This window comes from Ceratocystis lukuohia (assembly GCF_044167205.1).
Source record: "Ceratocystis lukuohia strain C4212 chromosome Unknown Supercontig4_pilon, whole genome shotgun sequence".
In the NCBI taxonomy this organism is placed as follows: Eukaryota; Fungi; Ascomycota; class Sordariomycetes; order Microascales; family Ceratocystidaceae; genus Ceratocystis; species Ceratocystis lukuohia.
In genome coordinates this window covers 1,959,950-1,979,574 of record NW_027263523.1, presented here as the reverse complement: position 1 = coordinate 1,979,574, position 19,625 = coordinate 1,959,950, and the positions used below count along the sequence as shown (strand labels likewise).

The following is a 19,625-nucleotide window of genomic DNA, read 5'->3' as shown; positions in this document are numbered from 1 at the left end:
AACCCTGAACCAGATTATTCATATCTTAGCCACTACTATACATAGTCTTCCAATTGAGGAAGAATACAATTAGTAGTCAGATCTTATGATCCTCCCTATAGAACTATCTCTTCAAGACTATTCCTGTCACAGTACGCTAGCGTCTTCTGCATGACCGTTACAGTACACTAGTGTTCCTGCATGATGTAACAGCACACTAGTGTCCTTTGCATAACCACTGTCCGTCATAGCATGATACTGTTGTCCACATGACCACTGTTTCTGCATGACCACTGTTCCCACACTACTTTAGTGTTCCCTGCATGACTGCTGTCCTGCTCGATGCTGGAGCCTCACTCACCACTACCAGCCTCACACCCCACTGTAGATCTTGTCAACTACAACCTGTGTAGATATATAGACTAGATAGAACCTCCCTCTGTTACCTGAATGTTGCTCCCCAAGCAACATCCTCATCTCCTACCCTGAATATACTGAACTTCCTGTCCCTGTCTTCTGTCCTGGTATCTATTACCATCCTGAACATCCTGTCCTGCCTGTCCTTGTCCCTGTCTACCTGTCCTGCCTGTCCTGTCTTTGAGCTATTGGGTTAGTCTCATAGAACCTTCCTGCCTGCCTGTGACATTACATTGCTTCCACCCATAGACACTGATGAGATGTCTGCCCACCCAGAACCCCTGATCATGCCTGATAGCTTCAAGAGCTTCAGTGAAGGGGTTACCAACCACACTAGTGCTTGGTTTGAATATGTCTACTCCTTATTTTCATACACTGATGAAAAAGAAGCTGAAATTGCCACCTTGAACCACATGCTGACTACTGAGTCCACTAACCACACTGCTGCATGAGACAGTCTCACTGCCAACCTTCAGGCAACTCAGGGCCAGCTTGAGTATGTGTAAAACAAGTTGAAAGAGGCCTAGGGCAAGCTCTACCAGGCTCACCTCAATGAGCAAAGGGCTCTTGATAAACTCCAGTTAGCCATACCACCCCCTGCTGCTCCTGCTGCTCCTGCTGCTCCTGCTACCTTTACTGTTGTGGAAGGAGAAGCTTCTGCCTCTATTCCTGCTTCTGCCCCCATGGCTTCCCCTACCTCTACTCCTGCTCCTGCCCCAGCCCTTTCTACAGCTGAACTATTCATGATGACTTGTGCTGCCAAGCCCTCTGAACATATACCTGACCCTGACAAGTTCAAAGGTGACTGATCAGACCTTTGTCACTTCAATACCTAGATCTGCCAGAAGATGCAAAGAAACTATGACCATTTCCCTGATGCCTAGGACTATATGGCCTACATTAACAACTGCTTGAAAGGACTAGCATATGCCCTCATTTTACCATACATCAAGGATAGGGAATGCCTGCTTTCAGACTATAATGCTGTCCTGAAGGTCCTTGACTGCACATATAGGGACCTAGACAAGGTCAACTGTATGTGTAGTGAACTGTTCTGCCTCTGACAAAGCAATAAGGATTTTGCTACCTTCTTCTCCAAGTTCTAGTGCCTGGCTCTTGAGGGAGAAGTAAGTGAATCAACTCTGCTGACCCTCCTTGAGCAAAACATCTCAAAGGAACTACATGCAATGCTGCTGCATCATGACCCCCCAAGTTACAAATACCCTGAATTCACAAACTTCCTCCAGAACCTTGAGAACCACATGACCTGCTTCAGCTCTGTGATGTTGCCCACTACCCAGACCCATGCTCCCCCTGTCCAGAATCATGCTCCCCCTGCTTAGAACTGTAGCACTACCTCTGAACCCTATGCCCCTGTCCCCCAGGCCCTAGTGCTGGGGAACACAGACCCAAAAAGAACAACTGCCCCTCCACCAGACCTGGATGCCATGGACCTGTCCCATCAATGCCACACCTCCTGCTGAGAAAGGGGTGAATGCTACTGTTGTAGAATAAAGGGCCACCTAGTAGGCCAGTGCCTACAACCTGATAACTGATAGCTCCACTTGGCTGCACTGTCCCCTTCCTCTACTGCTGTGATGCCCCAGGTCTCCTGCTCCCACCACTGCTATGACTCCTTCTCATCCTTCTACTCAGACTGCCCTAGTGATGGACTAAAAAAAGGAGCTCACCTGGAATAAGCTGCCCCTAGGTGGAACCTCCCAGTGCAACCCTGAACCAGATTATTCATATCTTGGCTGCTGCTGTATATGGTCTTCCAATTGAGGAAGAATACAATTAGCAGTCAGATCTTATGATCCTCCCTGTGGAACTGTCTCTTCAAGACTGTTCCTTCCCAACATATGCCCTGACTGACTGTGGTGTAGAAGGAAAAGCCTTCATTGATGCCACCTAGGTATCCCTGCACTGAATTCCAACCCACCCCCTCTGTTCTCCATTTGGAATTGAAGTATTCAATGGAAGAGAAATAGAAGCTGGAAAATGCACTCATTATGTCTGTGCCTGCCTCTGTATAAACAATCACTGTCAGAAGAACGTTTTGTTCTTCATCACACAGCTTGCTCATTACCCCATTGTCTTGGGTATGCCTTGGCTAAAGCAACATGATCCAACTGTCCACTTCACTGATCACTCAATCACTTTTGATAGTGAATACTGCTGAAACCACTGCAACATTCCTGGAAAGCCTGAGAAGCTTCAGGCCTTACACAACATCCCCTATAAAGATTGACCTAGTAACTTGCCCCCATAACCCCTGGCCCTTCACAACTTGAACATTGTCCTGATCTTGAAGGAAGGTGCCATTGCCTATTCCCACTGGTCTGCCTGTCAACTGTTTGTGATGACACTAGAAGAAATCAATTGAATCCTGAACTGTCCTGACTCCCTGGACTCTGCAAGTCCCTGGAAACCTGAACCCTTTTCCCTACCCACTGAATTGTCAGATTTCACTGATGTTTTCTCCCCTCATGAGGTGGAAAAACTACTACCACACTGACCCATGGATCACTATATCCCCCTGGTGGAAGGTGTGAAACTGCCTTTTAGGCCCCTGTACTCCATGTCCTGAGATGAACTGAAAGCCCTCTGTGAATGGCTCAATGAAAATCTCTAGAAAGGTTTTATCCACCCCAGCTCCTCACATGTTGCCTCTCCCATTCTGTTCATGAAGAAGGCTGATAGAGGACTGTGTTTCTGTGTCAATTATTGTGCCTTGAATGCTGTGACCATCAAAGACTGATACCTGCTGCCTTTAGTCAAGGAAACTCTGAATAATCTGTATGGAATGCACTACTTTTCCAAGATTGATATCATCTCCACTTTCAACAACCTCCAAATGACTGCAGGAGAAGAATACCTGACTGCCTTCCACACATGTTTTGGCCTCTTTGAGAGCCTGGTCATGCTATTTGGACTGACAGGAGCCCTGTCCTCCTTCTAACAATACATCAACTCTTCCCTGAGAGAATATCTCAACCTGTTCTGCATAGTGTATTTGGACAATATCCTGATTTACAGTCATACCTGTGAAGAACACACCAAACACATCTGTATAGTCCTCAAATGCCTCTACACCACTGGATTATATGCCCAGGCTCCTAAGTATGAGTTCTACTGCACTGAAACCAAGTTCCTAGGCTTGATCATCAGCTATGATGGCATTTAAATAGACCTAGCCAAGGTCATAACAGTATGTAATTGGCCTACCCTGAAATCCCTGACAGATACCTAAGCCTTCCTTGGCTTTGGTAACTTTTACCACTACTTCATTCATAACTTCTCTAGCTTGGTCACCCCATTGACATGCTTGATGAAGAAAGATGTCCCTTTTGTGTGGGATTCTACCTGTAAATCAGTGTTCTGAACCCTGAAAGACCACTTCTCCTCTGCCCCTGTCCTGGCCCATTTCAATTGGGATAAAGACATTATCCTTGAGACTAATACATCTAATTATGTGTCAGCTGGTGTCATGTCCTAATACAATGACAATGGTAGCCTCCACCCTGTTGCCTTCTTCTCTAAGAAGCATTTAGCAGCTGAGTGCAACTATGAAATCTATGATAAAGAACTCCTGGCCATCATCCACTGTTTCAAGGAATAGTGTCCTGAACTGGAAGGTGCCCCTTCACCTGTGAAGGTTATCACTGACCACTGAAATCTGGAGTACTTCATGTCTACAAAGCAACTCAACTGCTGTCAGGCCCATTGGTCTGAATTCCTGTCCTGATTCAACTTCCACATTGTTTACCACCTAGGTAAGCTAGGTGTGAAGCCTGATTCACTCATATGCCAGTTAGATGACTTACCTAAGGAGGGTGATGACTATCTTCTGCACTAGAGCCAAACCATCCTGAAGAATCACAACCTACCCAATGCTAGCCACTAGACTCACCTGAATCAGATCATCCTGCTGATGAATCTGTAAGAACTCTTCTACACTATATATGATTCTGACCCTATACCCTGTGCTACCTTAGCTGCAATCCTAAACCCTGAAACAAGCCACCTGCTGACACTCACCCTGGCTGAGTGCTCAGAGTGTGAAGGCTACTTGTACATATGAGACCACTTGTACATTCCCAAAAGCAATGCCCTGAAAGCAGAGCTCCTCCACCTGTACTATGACTCTCCTGTCTTGGGACACCTAGGTCATTCCAAGACTTACAACCTCCTGTCCTAGGAATACTATTGGCCTGGCATAGCAAGATACATTGCCTACTGGGTTCACCAGTGCCATACCTGCCACCACATGACACCCTTCTGTGATGGCTAGAAAGGCCTGCTTCACCTGCTGCCAATTCCTAAGAGAGCATGGTGTGATATATCCATTGATTTTATCACCTACCTGCCTAAGAGCAATGGCTACAATGCTATCCTTGTGATTGTAGACCAGCTAACCAAGATGTGTCATCTGGTTCCTTGTCATAGCAACTGTAATACTGAAGACACTGCCTATCTATACCTGAAGAATGTCTGGAAGTTGTATGGCCTTCCATTGACTATTGTCTCAGACCAAGGACCTCAATTCATTGCTGAATTTTAGAGGTGCCTGTCTCAGTCCTTGAGAATTGAACTAACCCTGTCCTCTGCCCACCACCTAGAAACTGATGGTCAAACTGAAAGAATGAATTTGGTCTTGGAACAATATCTATGTGTGTACATAGCATATCTACAAGATAATTGGGAAGATTGGTTGCCACTAGCTGAGTTCTCTGGCAATGCACATTACTCTGAAACTACTAATATTTCCCCTTTCTTTGTGAATTATGGATTCTAACCCTGGATGGGATTCAAGCTAATCTCTGACCTACCTGATTCTGCCCAGTCCTAAGACACTACTGCCTTCACTGCCTAAATGGAAGAGATAATAGAACTGACCTGTTCTGAAATGGCAATGGCCCAAAACTTCCATGAAGAGCAGGTGAATCAGCACTGCCAGCCACCTCACCAGTTCTAAGTTGATGATAAAGTCTGGCTTGATGCCTGGATGATTCAAACTGCCTAGCCTCAGAAGAAGCTAGACTGGAAGAACTTGGGACTGTTCTACATCTGCAAGATCATAAGCCTGTACACTTATAAACTTGAGTTGCCTGCCTCTATAAGGATTCATCCTGTTTTTCATGTGTCTAAGCTCTAATACACTGACACCTCTGATCCTATCCCTAGTCAAGTTCATCCACCTCTACCTCACATTGAAGTGGCTGGATAAACTGAGTATGAAGTTGAAGAAGTCTTGGACTCCTTCTGGGAACACTATGGCTATGGACACTGCCCCCACTTGAAATATGTTGTTCATTGGACTGGCTACAATGACCTAATAACTGAACCCACTGAATACCTGGAGAATGTAAAGCAGCTAGTGGAAAACTACCACTGCTGTTACCCTGACAAGCCTGGCCCCTAGGTGAACCCTCCTGGTTACCCTCTTAGTATTGACAGAGCTCTGCCATAGAGAGGGGGGTACTGTCACAGTACACTAGCATCTTCTGCATGACTATTACAGTACACTAGTGTTCCTGCATAATGTAACAGCATGCTAGTGTCCTTTGCATAACCACTGTCCATCATAGCATGATACTGTTGTCTGCATGACCACTGTTTCTGTATGACCACTGTTCCTACACTACTTTAGTGTTCCCTGCATGACTGCTGTCCTGCTCAATGCTGGAGCCTCACTCACTGCTACCAGCCTCACACCCCACTGTAGATCTTGTCAACTACAACCTGTGTAGATATATAGACTAGATAGAACCTCCCTCTGTTACCTGAATGTTGCTCCCCAAGCAACATCCTCATCTCCTACCCTGAATATACTGAACTTCCTGTCCCTGTCTTCTGTCCTGGTATCTGTTACCATCCTGAACATCCTGTCCTGCCTGTCCTTGTCCCTGTCTACCTGTCCTGCCTGTCCTGTCTTTGAGCTATTGGGTTAGTCTCATAGAACCTTCCTGCCTGCCTATGACAATTCCTTCCTAATATATACCCTGACTAACTGTGGTGTAGAAGGAAAAGCCTTCATTGATGCCACCTAGGTATCCCTGTACTGAATTCTGACCTACCCCCTCTATTCTCTATTTGGAATTGAAGTATTCAATGGAAGAGAAATAGAAGCTAGAAAATTGAATACTACTGAAACCACTGTAATATTCCTAGAAAGCCTAAGAAGCTTCAGGCCTTATACAATGTCCCCTATAAAGATTAACCTAGTAACTTACCCCTATGACCCTAGGCCCTTCACAACTTAAACATTGTCCTGATCTCAAAGGAAGGTGCCATTGCCTATTCCCACTGGTCTGCCTATCAACTGTTTATAATGACACTAGAAGAAATTGATTGAATCCTGAACTGTTCTGACTCCCTGGACTCTATAAGTCCCTAGAAACCTGAACCCTTTTCCCTACCTACTGAATTGTTAGATTTCACTAATGTTTTCTCCCCTTGTGAGGTAGAAAAACTACTACTACACTAACCTATGGATCACTATATCCCCCTGGTAGAAGGTGTGAAACTGCCTTTCAGGCCCCTGTACTCTATGTCCTGAGATGAACTAAAAGCCCTCTATGAATAGCTCAATGAAAATCTCTAGAAAGGTTTTATCTGCCCTAGCTCCTCACATGTTACCTCTCCTGTTCTATTCATGAAGAAGACTAATGGAGGACTGTGTTTCTATGTCAATTATTATGCCTTGAACACTATGACTATTAAAGACTGATACCTACTGCCTTTAGTCAAGGAAACTCTGAACAATCTATATAGAATGTACTACTTTTCCAAGATTGATATCATCTCTACTTTCAATAACCTCTGAATGACTATAGGAGAAGAATACCTGACTGCCTTCTATATGTGTTTTAGCCTCTTTGAGAGCCTAGTTATACTATTTAGACTGATAGGAGCCCTATCCTCCTTCTAATAATACATTAACTCTTCCCTAAGAGAATATCTTGACCTATTCTACACAGTGTATTTAGATGACATCCTGATTTACACTCATACCTATAAAGAATATACTGAACACATCTATACAGTCCTCAAATGCCTCTGCACCACTGGATTATATGCCTAGGCTCCTATATATGAGTTCTACTACACTGAAACCAAGTTCCTAGGCTTAATCATCAGCTATAATAGTATTCAAATAGACCTAGCTAAGGTCATAATAGTATATAATTAGCCTACCCTGAAATCCCTAATAGATACCTAAGCCTTCCTTAGCTTTAGTAACTTTTACTACTACTTCATTCATGACTTCTCTAGCTTAGTTGCCCTATTGATATACTTGATAAAGAAAGATGTCCCTTTTATATAGGATTCTACCTGTGAATCAGTGTTCTGAACCCTGAAAGACCACTTCTCCTCTACCCCTGTCCTAGCCTATTTCAATTAGGATAAAGATATTATCCTTGAGACTAATATGTCTGATTATATATCAGCTGGTGTCATATCCTAATACAATAATAATAGTAGCCTCTGCCCTATTGCCTTCTTCTCTAAGAAGCATTTAGTAGCTGAGTGTAACTATGAAATCTATGACAAAGAACTCCTGGTGATCATCTACTGTTTCAAGGAATAGTGTCCTGAACCAGAAGGTACCCCTTTACCTATGAAGGGTATCACTGACTACTAAAACCTAGAGTACTTCATGTCTATAAAGCAACTCAACTGCTATTAGGCCTATTAGTCTGAATTCCTGTCCTGATTCAACTTCTATATTGTTTACTGCCTGGGTAAGCTAGGTGTAAAGCCTGATTCACTCATATGCTAGTCAGATGACTTACCTAAGGAGGGTGATAACTATCTTCTACACTAGAGCTAAACTATCCTGAAGAATCACAACCTACCTGATACTAGCTACTAGACTCACCTGAATCAGATCATCCTACTAACAAATCTATAAGAACTCTTCTACACTATATATGATTCTGACCCTATACCCTATACTGCCTTAGCTATAATCCTAAACCCTGAAATGAGCTACCTACTAAAACTTACCCTAGCTAAGTGCTTAGAGTATAAAGGCTACTTATATATATAAGACCACTTGTATACTCCTGAAAGCAATGCCCTGAAAGTAGAGCTCCTCTGCCTATACTATGACTCTCCTGTCTTAGGACACCTAGGTCATTCTAAGACTTATGACCTCCTGTCCTAGGAATACTATTAGCCTGGTATAGTAAGATACATCACCTACTAGGTTCACTAGTGCTATACCTACTGCTATATGACACCCTTCTATGATAGCTAGAAAGGCCTGCTTCACCCACTACTAATTCCTAAGAGAGTATAGTATGATATATCTATTGATTTTATCACCTACCTACCTAAGAGCAATAGCTATAATACTATCCTTATGATTATAGACTAGCTAACTAAGACATGTTATCTAGTTCCTTGTTATAGTAACTATAACACTGAAGACACTACCTGTCTATACCTGAAGAATGTCTAGAAGTTATATAGCCTTCTATTAACTATTATCTCAGACTAAGGACCTCAATTCATTACTGAATTTTAGAGGTGCCTGTCTTAGTCCTTGAGAATTGAACTAACCCTATCCTCTGCCCACCACCTAGAAACTAATGGTCAAACTGAAAGAATGAATTTAGTCTTAGAATAATATCTACATGTGTATATAGTATATCTATAAGACAATTAGGAAGATTAGTTGCCACTAGCTGAGTTCTCTAGTAATATACATTACTCTGAAACTACTAATATTTCCCCTTTCTTTATGAATTATAGATTCTAACCCTAGATAGGATTTGAGCTAATCTCTGACCTGCCTGATTCCACCTAGTCCTGAGATACTACTGCCTTCACTGCCTGAATAGAAGAGATAATAGAACTGACCCATTCTGAAATAGTAATAGCCTAAAACTTCTATAAAGAGCAGGTGAATCAGTACCACTAGCCACCTCACTAGTTCTAAGTTGATAACAAAGTCTAGCTTAATACCTAGATGATTCAAACCACCTGGCCTCAGAAGAAGCTAGACTAGAAGAACTTAGGACTATTCTATATCTATAAGATCATAAGCCTATACACTTATAAACTTGAGTTACCTGCCTCTATGAGGATTCATCCTATTTTTCATATATCTAAGCTCTGATATACTAACACCTCTAATCCTATCCCTAGTCAAGTTCATCTACCTCCACCTCATATTGAAGTAGCAAGATAAACTGAGTATGAAGTTGAAGAAGTCTTGGACTCCTTCTAGGAACACTATAGCTATAGACACTGCCCCCACTTGAAATATGTTGTTTATTAGACTAGCTATAATGACCTAATAACTGAACCCACTGAATACCTGGAGAATGTAAAGTAGCTAGTAGAAAACTACTACTGCTATTACCCTGACAAGCCTGGCCCCTAGGTGAACCCTCCTGGTTACCCTCTCAGCATTGATAGAGCTCTACTATAGAGAGGGGGGTACTGTCATAGTATACTAGTGTCTTCTACATGACTGTTATAGTACACTAGTGTTCCTATATAATGTAATAGTACACTAGTGTCCTTTGTATAACCACTGTCTGTCATAGTATGATACTGTTATCCACATGACCACTGTTTCTATATGACCACTGTTCCCATACTACTTTAGTATTCCCTACATGACTGCTATCCTACTTAATACTAGAGCCTTGCTCACCACTACCAGCCTCACACCCCACTGTAGATCTTGTCAACTACAACCTGTGTAGATATATAGACTAGATAGAACCTCCCTCTATTACCTGAATGTTGCTCCCTAAGCAATGTCCTCATCTCCTACCCTGAATATACTGAACTTCCTGTCCCTGTCTTCTGTCCTGGTATCTATTACTATCCTGAACATCCTGTCCTGCCTGTCCTCATCCCTGTCTACCTGTCCTACCTGTCCTGTCTTTGAGCTATTGGGTTAGTCTCATAGAACCTTCCTGCCTGCCTGTGACACAAATAGTCAATAGGCAGACCAGTGGGAATAAGCAATAGCACCTTCCTTCAAGATCAGGACAATGTTTAAGTTACAAAGGGCCAGGGGTCATAGGGGCAAGTTACTAGGTCAATCTTTATAGGGGACATTATATAAGGCCTGAAGCTTCTCAGGCTTTCCAGGAATATTACAGTGGTTTCAGTAGTATTCAATTTTCCAGCTTCTATTTCTCTTCCATTGAATACTTTGATTCTAAATAGAGAACAGAGGGGGTAGGTCAGAATTCAGTACAGGGATACCCAGGTGGCATCAATAAAGGCTTTTCCTTCTATACCACAGTCAGTCAGGGTGTATATCAGGAAGGAATAGTCTTGAAGAGACAGTTCTACAGGGAGGATCATAAGATCTGACTACTGATTATATTCTTCCTCAATTAGAAGACTATGTATAGCAGTAGCTAAGATATATAAATAATCTGGTTTAGGGTTGTGCCAGGAGGTTCTACCTAGGGGTAGCTTATTCCAGGCAAGCTCCTTTTTTTAGTCTATCACTAGGGTAGTCCAAGTGGAAGGATGAGAAGGAGTCATAGCAGGAGTAGGAGCAGGAGACCTGGGGTATTATAGCAGTAGAGGAAGGGGATAGTATAGCTGAGTAGAGCTATCAGTTATCAGGTTGTAGGCACTGGCCCACTAGGTAGCCCTTTATTCTATAATAGTAGCATTCACCCCTTTCTCAGCAGGAGGCATAGTGTTAATAGGACAGGTCCATAGCATCTAGGTCTGGTGGAGGGGCAGTTATTCTTTTTCATTAGTATATGAAAATAGGGAGTAGACATATTCAAACCAAGCACTAGTGTAGTTAGTAACCCCTTTACTAAAGCTCTCAAAGCTATCAGGCATGATTAGGGGTTCTAGGTAGGCAGACATCTCATCAGTGTCTATAGGTGGAAGCAATGTAATGTCATAGGCAGGCAGGAAGGTTCTATAAGACTAACCCAATAGCTCAAAGATAGGACAGGTAGGACAGGTAGATAGGGATGAGGACAGGTAGGACAGGATGTTCAGGATAGTAATAGATACCAGGACAGAAGACAGGGACAGGAAGTTCAGTATATTCAGGGTAGGAGACAAGGATGTTGCTTAGGGAGTAATATTCAGGTAATAGAGGGAGGTTCTATCTAGTCTATATATCTACACAGGTTGTAGTTGACAAGATCTACAGTGGGATGTGAGGCTGGTAGTGGTGAGTGAGGCTCCAGCATCAAGCAGGACAGCAGTCATGCAGGGAATGCTAAAGTAGTGTGGGAACAGTGGTCATACAGAAACAGTGGTCATGTGGATGACAGTATCATGCTATGATGGATGGTGGTTATGCAAAGGATGCTAGTGTGCTGTTACATCATGTAGGAACACTAGTGTACTGTAACAGTCATGCAGAAGATGCTAGTGTACTATGACAATTAGTGGACTAGAGGAATAGGTTTCAGCACTAGTTATCCTGAATATGAAATAGGATGAAATCCTCATTAGCTACCTATAGTATAAAGTATACTCAGCCATGATCAACTATGAGTATGACCAACTAATTTTCCCCTACTTCTCTATTCCCTACTCCTCCTAGGCCAAGGTACCTAGGAGACCCTAAGAGATCTATATAGTATAGGTATAGAATAGTATATAAACTATAGTACAATAGGAAGAGGAATAGGTTTCAGCACTAGTTATCCTGAATATGAAATAGGATGAAATCCTCATTAGCTACCTATAGTATAAAGTATACTCAGCCATGATCAACTATGAGTATGACCAACTAATTTTCCCCTACTTCTCTATTCCCTACTCCTCCTAGGCCAAGGTACCTAGGAGACCCTAAGAGATCTATATAGTATAGGTATAGAATAGTATATAAACTATAGTACAATAGGAAACCCTAGAACACCTACTAGTATTCATAGCATCCCTTAAAGATATCAACCTAGCTCTTTATAAGTTAGCTAAGGAGGAGGGACTAGTTGACCTGAGCTAGGCAGACAAGATTCCCCTATAGGTGACCCCTGATAACAGTATCACTTTCAATCCTGAAGCCCTATATATACACTGACTTCCCCCTTTGAGAAAGGGAATGAACCATAAGATCAACCTCATAGTTCCTAATAGTGAGGCCCCCTAGGGCCCCCTATATAAAATGTCATATGAGGAGCTACTCATACTCTACTAGACCCTCCTAAACCTATTAAAGAAGAAATTCATCTAAATCAGTAGCTCTACTACCACTACCCTAATCCTATTTATCTAGAAACCTAGGGAGGCTTATACTTCTATATTGACTACTAAGCACTAAACAATATATAGAAAAGGATTATTTCCCCCTTCCTAAGTTTAATAAAACCCTATATAGAATCTATAAGGTATAATAGTTCACTAAGTTCAATGTGGTCTCAGCATTCTATAACATCTATATTAAGCTAGGAGATGAGTAGAAGACTGTATTCTATACTAGGCTAGGAGTTTTGAGTGGAATATAATACTATTTAGGTTAGCTAATGCCCTAGTACAGTTCTAGTATTCCTAAACTCAGTATTACAGGAGTATCTAGATGATTTTTACTTAGCATATATAGATGATATACTAGTCTTCTCAGAAGGTTCACTAGAGGATCACTATAGGATGGCTAACTAGGTCCTTGAGAAACTAGTTTACACTAGCCTTATAGTTGACATTGATAAGTATACATTCACTATTTCAAGAAGTCAAGTATCTAGGCTATATTCTTATACTAGGGAGAGCTAAGATAGACTATATGAAAGTTATAGCTATGAAAGAATAGGAAGTCCCTACTATATTATAAGGAAGTATAGTCCTTCATAGGGTTTTATAAATTTCTACTAGATCTTTATTAAAAACTTTTTCAGCACTAGCCTATCCATTAGTAGAGCTAACTACTATGAAGAACCTATTTATATAGTCCCTAGAAGCTGAGAAAGCCTTCTAAGATCTCAAGGATGTATTTTACTCTACCCCTATCCTGAAAACCTTTGACTATACCCTACTAATAATACTAGAAGTAGATTCATCAGGTTATAGCATAGGTGCTATCCTCCTTCAATGACATGGTAAACAGCTATTCCTATATATATACCTTAGTAAGAAGTTATCACTAGTAGTAGCCAACTACAAGATCTATGACAAAGAGTTACTAGTAATCATAAGGGCTCTCAAGGAATAGAGGGGAGAACTGAAAGGGGCCTAATACCCTATATATATACTAATTGACTACTGAAACCTCATGCACTTTACAGAGACCTGCCAGCTCACAGAATGATAAGCCCAATAGGCCCTACTCCTATTAGAATATAACCTCAAGCTTGAACACTACCCTAGGAAGCTGTCCCCCTCCCTAATGCACTATCCTACTTGAATACACCTAAAGATAGTAATGACCCCTGTATTACTATATAGAAGCACTAACTACTCTAGCTAGATAGAAATAGGTTAATGAAAGTATAGTGAGTCAAGGTGTCTAATGAGTTACCTACCTCCCCCTTCTACAGTGCCCCCCTATGTAAGCTATAGGAAGAAGCCATCAAATCTAATAATGTATACTCCCTCATATGAAGTACAGTAGCTATAGGAGCACTATACTAGCCAGAGGCCCTCAAAGGTATATAGAAGGTCTCTATATCAGAATATACCCTTGACACAGTAGAATACCTCTACTAGTACAACTGAATTTAGATACTAGTGTCAGAGCCCCTCTACACAGGACTACTACAGGCAATCCATAACTTTATAGTGTTAATTCACCTAGGGAAAAGGACAATAGTCTCTGAGTTAGCTAAATAGTACTTCTAGCTACATTACATAGAAGATACTACATACTTCTACTATAACTATGAGTTATATAGAAGTATGAATACTTAGTAATAGATGAAGCAAGGGCTACTAAAGGGACTGCCTATACTAGATCAGATATAGCAAGATATTAGGCTTGACATAGTAGGCCTATTAGCTATAGTAGAGTGGGATAGGCACTCTTACCAGTACATCATAACACTTATTGACCACCTCTCCAAGGGAGTAATCCTAATTCCATGCCACTCTATAGACATCCTATACCTAGTAGGACAGTTCTTAGAACACTACTACCCTTACTATAGTCTCCCTACAATGATTATATCAGATAGATAGTTCATAAGTGTATTCTAGAGGTATCTCTACACTATGCTATAAGTAGAATACCACCTCTCCATAGCTTATCACCTATATGTGAATAGAGCTATAGAATGAGTTAATAGTGAGATCAAGATAAAACTAACTAAGCTCCTCTATAAACATAAAGATTAGTTAAGCTACCTACTATTAGTGGAATTCACCCTTAACACAGCCACTAGCTCTATGATAAATACCTCTACATTTACTATATGCTATAGTTATAATCCAGACCTAGTGGAACTTGACCCCTCTATACTAAACTCCCTAGAATCCCTAGACCTAAAGAATAATAGCCCTATAGTATAGGCTACACAGGTGCTCTAGAGTCTCTAAGACAAAGTAATATAGGCCTAAGCAGCACTATCTAATGCCTAAGTCACTATAGAGGAGTAAAGCAACTGGAAGCATCTCCTGTACTGACACTTCAAGGCAGGGGATTAGGTTTAGGTCTCAAAGAGTTCATACACACAATAAGAAGAAGGACTAGAGTGTAAACTATAGCCTCAATATACTAAGGCCTAGGTCAAGGAATCAGTGGGAACACATACCTATTGGCTCAATATATAAGGGGCCTAGGGCTATAATGTATTCTATACTGACTGACTATATTACATTAGTTTAGATCTATTTCCATTACAAGACATATATCTAATTGAACTAGATCTTGTCACAGGCAGGCAGGAAGGTTCTATGAGACTAACCCAATAGCTCAAAGACAGGACAGGCAGGACAGGTAGACAGGGATGAGGACAGGCAGGACAGGATGTTCAGGATGGTAACAGATACCAGGACAGAAGACAGGGACAGGAAGTTCAGTATATTTAGGGTAGGAGACAAGGACATTGCTTAGGGAGTAATATTCAGGTAATAGAGGGAGGTTCTATCTAGTCTATATATCTATACAGGTTGTAGTTAACAAGATCTATAGTGGGGTGTGAGGCTGGTAGTAGTGAGCAAGGCTCTAGCATTGAGTAGGATAGCAGTCATATAGGGAATACTAAAGTAGTGTGGGAATAGTGGTCATACAGAAACAGTAGTTATGTAGACAACCGTATCATGCTATGACAGACAGTGGTTATGTAAAGGACACTAGTATACTATTACATCATATAGGAATACTAGTGTACTATAACAGTCATGTAGAAGACACTAGTGTACTATAACAGTACCCCCCTCTCTATAGTAGAGCTCTGTCAATGCCAAGAGGGTAACTAGGAGGGTTCACCTAGGGGCTAGGCTTGTCAGGGTAATGGCAGTGGTAGTTTTCCACTAGCTGCTTTGTATTCTCCAGGTATTCAGCAGGTTCAGTTGTTAGGTCATTGTAGCTAGTCTAATGAATAACATATTTCAAGCAGGGGTGGCATCTATAGCTATAGTATTCCTAGAAGGAGTCCAAGACTTCTTCAACTTCATACTTAGTTTGTCTAGCTATTAAGGTTGCACCTTGTTCAGAGAAAAGGAAGTGGGAGGCCTCTCACCGCCCCCTGACAATCACAATCTGCCATTGACAATCACAATCTGTGTCTGACAATCACAATCTGCCTCTGACAATCATAATCTGCCTCTGACAATGATAATCTTAGCTCTTGGTATAAGTATTCATCCAGTGCACCTGAAATCAACTGTTAGTTTAGTTTACTCTTCAATGTGAAATATTTGTCCCTAAGTCCTAAGTGCTGTGAAGATCCAGTTCCTAAATCATGACCTTAACATCATTTTGTATTCATCAAACCTTTTATTTTTTTTTTTTTTACCTTCAAAACCCTTTTACCCTTTTCTTTTTTTTTTCATCCTCCTCCTTCTTTCCCTTTCCCCACTAAGAAAACATGTCTTCAAAAGCAATGAAGATCACTGTCCCTGACTCAGACTCAGAGATGGCAGAACAGTTCCACAAAGCCTCAGCCCCAGCATCAATTGTCCTAGTGGGCAAATCACATGCACCTCTAGTCCTAACATATGACAACTCAAAACCCTCTAACTACCCTACTTTCTAAACCTTCCTAGAAGCATAATAGGTGTTAATAGGAAACAACTATATATCCCAGGCTGAGTTCATCCTGCACTGTTATGGACACCTAGTAGATGGTGCTTCCTCACAGGTGCACAACTATGTGAAGACAATGCTCAAAAAGCCTGAAGAAGCTAATGTTGAGAAGTTCCTTGAGCATCTAGATACATTGTTCATAGACCCTGCTACTACTGCCTGGGCTCTTCACCAAGTGTCAACATTGTGAGTCAATCTGTCAGTATCACCCTAGGCACATGTGTCCATGGTAACACAACTGTTGAATGACACAGGTTCCAGTGCATGGGCTGACAATGTAAAGAAGAGACAACTGACAGCAACACTCCTAAAGAAAGTGTGTAATGCCTTGGTGTCACACCTAGACATGGGAATGTATGAAGAATACACAACAGTTGTCATGGTGGTTTGGCAGAAGTTGTGTGAAGATTTCCCCACTGCCTTTGTGGCACCACCCCCTGCCCCTGTCCATACACATTGCCACCCTTAACCAGCACTGGATGTGATGGATTGGACCCTAACACCTGTTGTAGCTGCCTCACATAGTGCACTGAACAAACCATGAGCCAAGTGGGTGCCTCCTGCTGTGCTTGAAAGCAGAAAACAGAACCAGCTTTGCTTCCACTGTGGCACAAGTGGGCACATTATCCAAATGTGCCCTTATCTTCCCCCTACTCCCCCCACTGGCCAATGCCTGACCTGAGTCAACAACAGCAATGTTGTCATCAAGCCCCTCTTAGAAACAGATGAAAACAATGGCCCCTCTCCTGGTTCAGAACACCAGGAAAACTAGATACCTCTGGTCAAAGTCATGACCAGAGGTTGGAAGCAATTTCCAACAAAGAGCTTAGCAAGTTAGTAGAAAACTGGCAGAATGAATAGAATTCTCAAGGAGCTACTTCAATTAATTTAGATGTAGTAATTAATGATAAATGTCCTGCTTCCACCATGATAGACACTGGTAGTGCCTCTCCATCCATGATCACTCTAAGTCTTGTATAAAAATGGAAAATTGCAATGCATAAAGCATCCTGACCAATTAGATTGTCCCTATTCAATTCCAAGGATCCTGTTACAGTAAACACAGTGGCTATTTTCACACTAGATGTGTCTGGCCAAAAGGAAAATCACATTGCCTGGGTGGTCCCTGAGCTTGCAGAAGACTTGCTCATTGGCTACCCATGGCTAAAGAAGAAAGGTACACTCATTGACTGTGAAAAAGACATAGTTACATTCAAATCCAGCATTGTTACCTATGGAAAACTTACAAATGCTCCAAACTTCCACTCAATGTTGGAGCAAATTTACAATGTTATGAAGATCCTTCACACTGTCAGCCAGGACTCTCTCTATGTGTTCATGGCTTCAATCAACAATATCAACAAGGCACTTGACAGACTCCAGAGAGACTGATAGCCTACAGACCCTAATGTCTGGAAGAAGAAGGTCCCCCACTGGATTGATACTGAGAATGTCAAAGTGTTCAACCCTGACACACAGTTTACAAAGAAACTTCCCCTACAGTGACCTGGACATGACCACAAGATAGAACTCACAGTGCCAGATGAAGAAGCCCCCTGGGGTCCCCTGTACAGTATGACAAGAGAAGAACTAGTTGTACTATGACAAACTCTTCTAGTGCTACTGGAGAAGGGTTACATTGAAGAAAGTCAATCCACTGCTGCTGCACTAATCCTTTTCATCAAGAAGCCTGGTAGTGGCCTATGTTTCTGTATGGACTACTGCACACTGAATGCTATTATGAAGAAGAACTGATACCCATTGCCTAACATTACAGAAACATTGAAAAATGTCTCTAAAGCAAAATGGTTCACAAAGCTAGACATGGTCTCAGCCTTCTACAACATAAGAATTACAGAAGGTGATGAGTGGAAAACAGCCTTCAGGACAAGACATAGCCTCTTTCAATGGAAAGTAATGCCCTTTGGCCTAGCCAATGCTCCTGTAGAATTCCAAAGTTTCCTGAACTCCCTTCTATGGCCCTATTTAGATGTGTGGCTGTCTGTATACATTGATGACATTTTGATCTACACTGATGGAACACTTGAAGACCATTATGAAAAGGTTAACTTAGTACTAAAGAAGATCCTGGAAGGAAAACTGACAATTGACATTGACAAGTGTGAGTTCACAGTGACTAAAGTCAAGTACCTCAGCTACATCCTTGAACCTGGGTCTGTTTCTACAGATCCCTCCAAAGTGTCTGCTGTCATGGAATGGCTAACACCAAAGAAAATCAGAGATGTCTGCTCCTTCCTAGGCTTGTGCAACTTCTACTGCTCCTTCATTCCTGACTTCACCAAACTCACCAATCCCCTACTACAGTTGACAAAGAAAGACCAAGCATTCCAGTGGGGTGTACAAGAAGATGAAGCCTTCCAAGAACTCAAAACTGCTTTCATGACAACACCCATCCTATGTACACACAATCCTGAGCTTCCCACTATAGTAGAAGCAGATGCCTCAGGCTATTGTTTAGGCACTGCCCTCCTACAGAAACAAGCTGACAACTCTACATGGCCCTGTGCTTACTTCAGTAGGAAGATGACTGCTGCAGAATGTAACTACCCAATCCATGACAAAGAAATGTTAGGAATAATCTGTGCACTGAAAGAGTGGTGCAGTGAACTGAAAGGTTTACAAGATGAATTCACCATCCTCTCAGATCACAAGAACTTACTGCACTTCACAAAGTTACAGCACCTATCAGAATGCCAGACAAGATGGTACCTCACCCTGAGTGAGTACAATTGCAGCATTGTCCACTGCCCTGGGAAATTATCCCCCCTCCCAGATACACTCTCTCACTGAGATACCCTAGACAACACATCAGACAAATGCTACCAAGGCTGCTTAGTGACTATATTACATGGTGACTCTAAGACACTGAAAATCTGCACAATAGGAACCCAACAAGCAGTACCCTCCCTTCCCCCTGTCCTGAGAGAACTCTGGGTAGAAGCATGCAACTCAGATGAAATGTATGTAGAAATCCATAGAGCTCTAACTGAAGGGTTGTCCCAGTGGCCTGAAACCA

The 19,625-nt window shown here is 42.0% G+C and overlaps 1 protein-coding gene across 1 annotated transcript; it reads left to right on the top strand.

Moving 5' to 3' along the window:
• Window positions 1-683: 683 nt before the first annotated feature.
• Window positions 684-1,205, top strand: HOO65_040493 (uncharacterized protein; the record flags this gene model as incomplete). The annotated part of the gene is made up of 3 exons (XM_071003046.1): window positions 684-739; window positions 854-892; window positions 959-1,205. The coding sequence occupies 3 exons, from the start codon at window positions 684-686 to the stop codon at window positions 1,203-1,205; spliced, it is 342 nt and encodes a 113-aa protein (XP_070859336.1).
• Window positions 1,206-19,625: the final 18,420 nt, after the last annotated feature.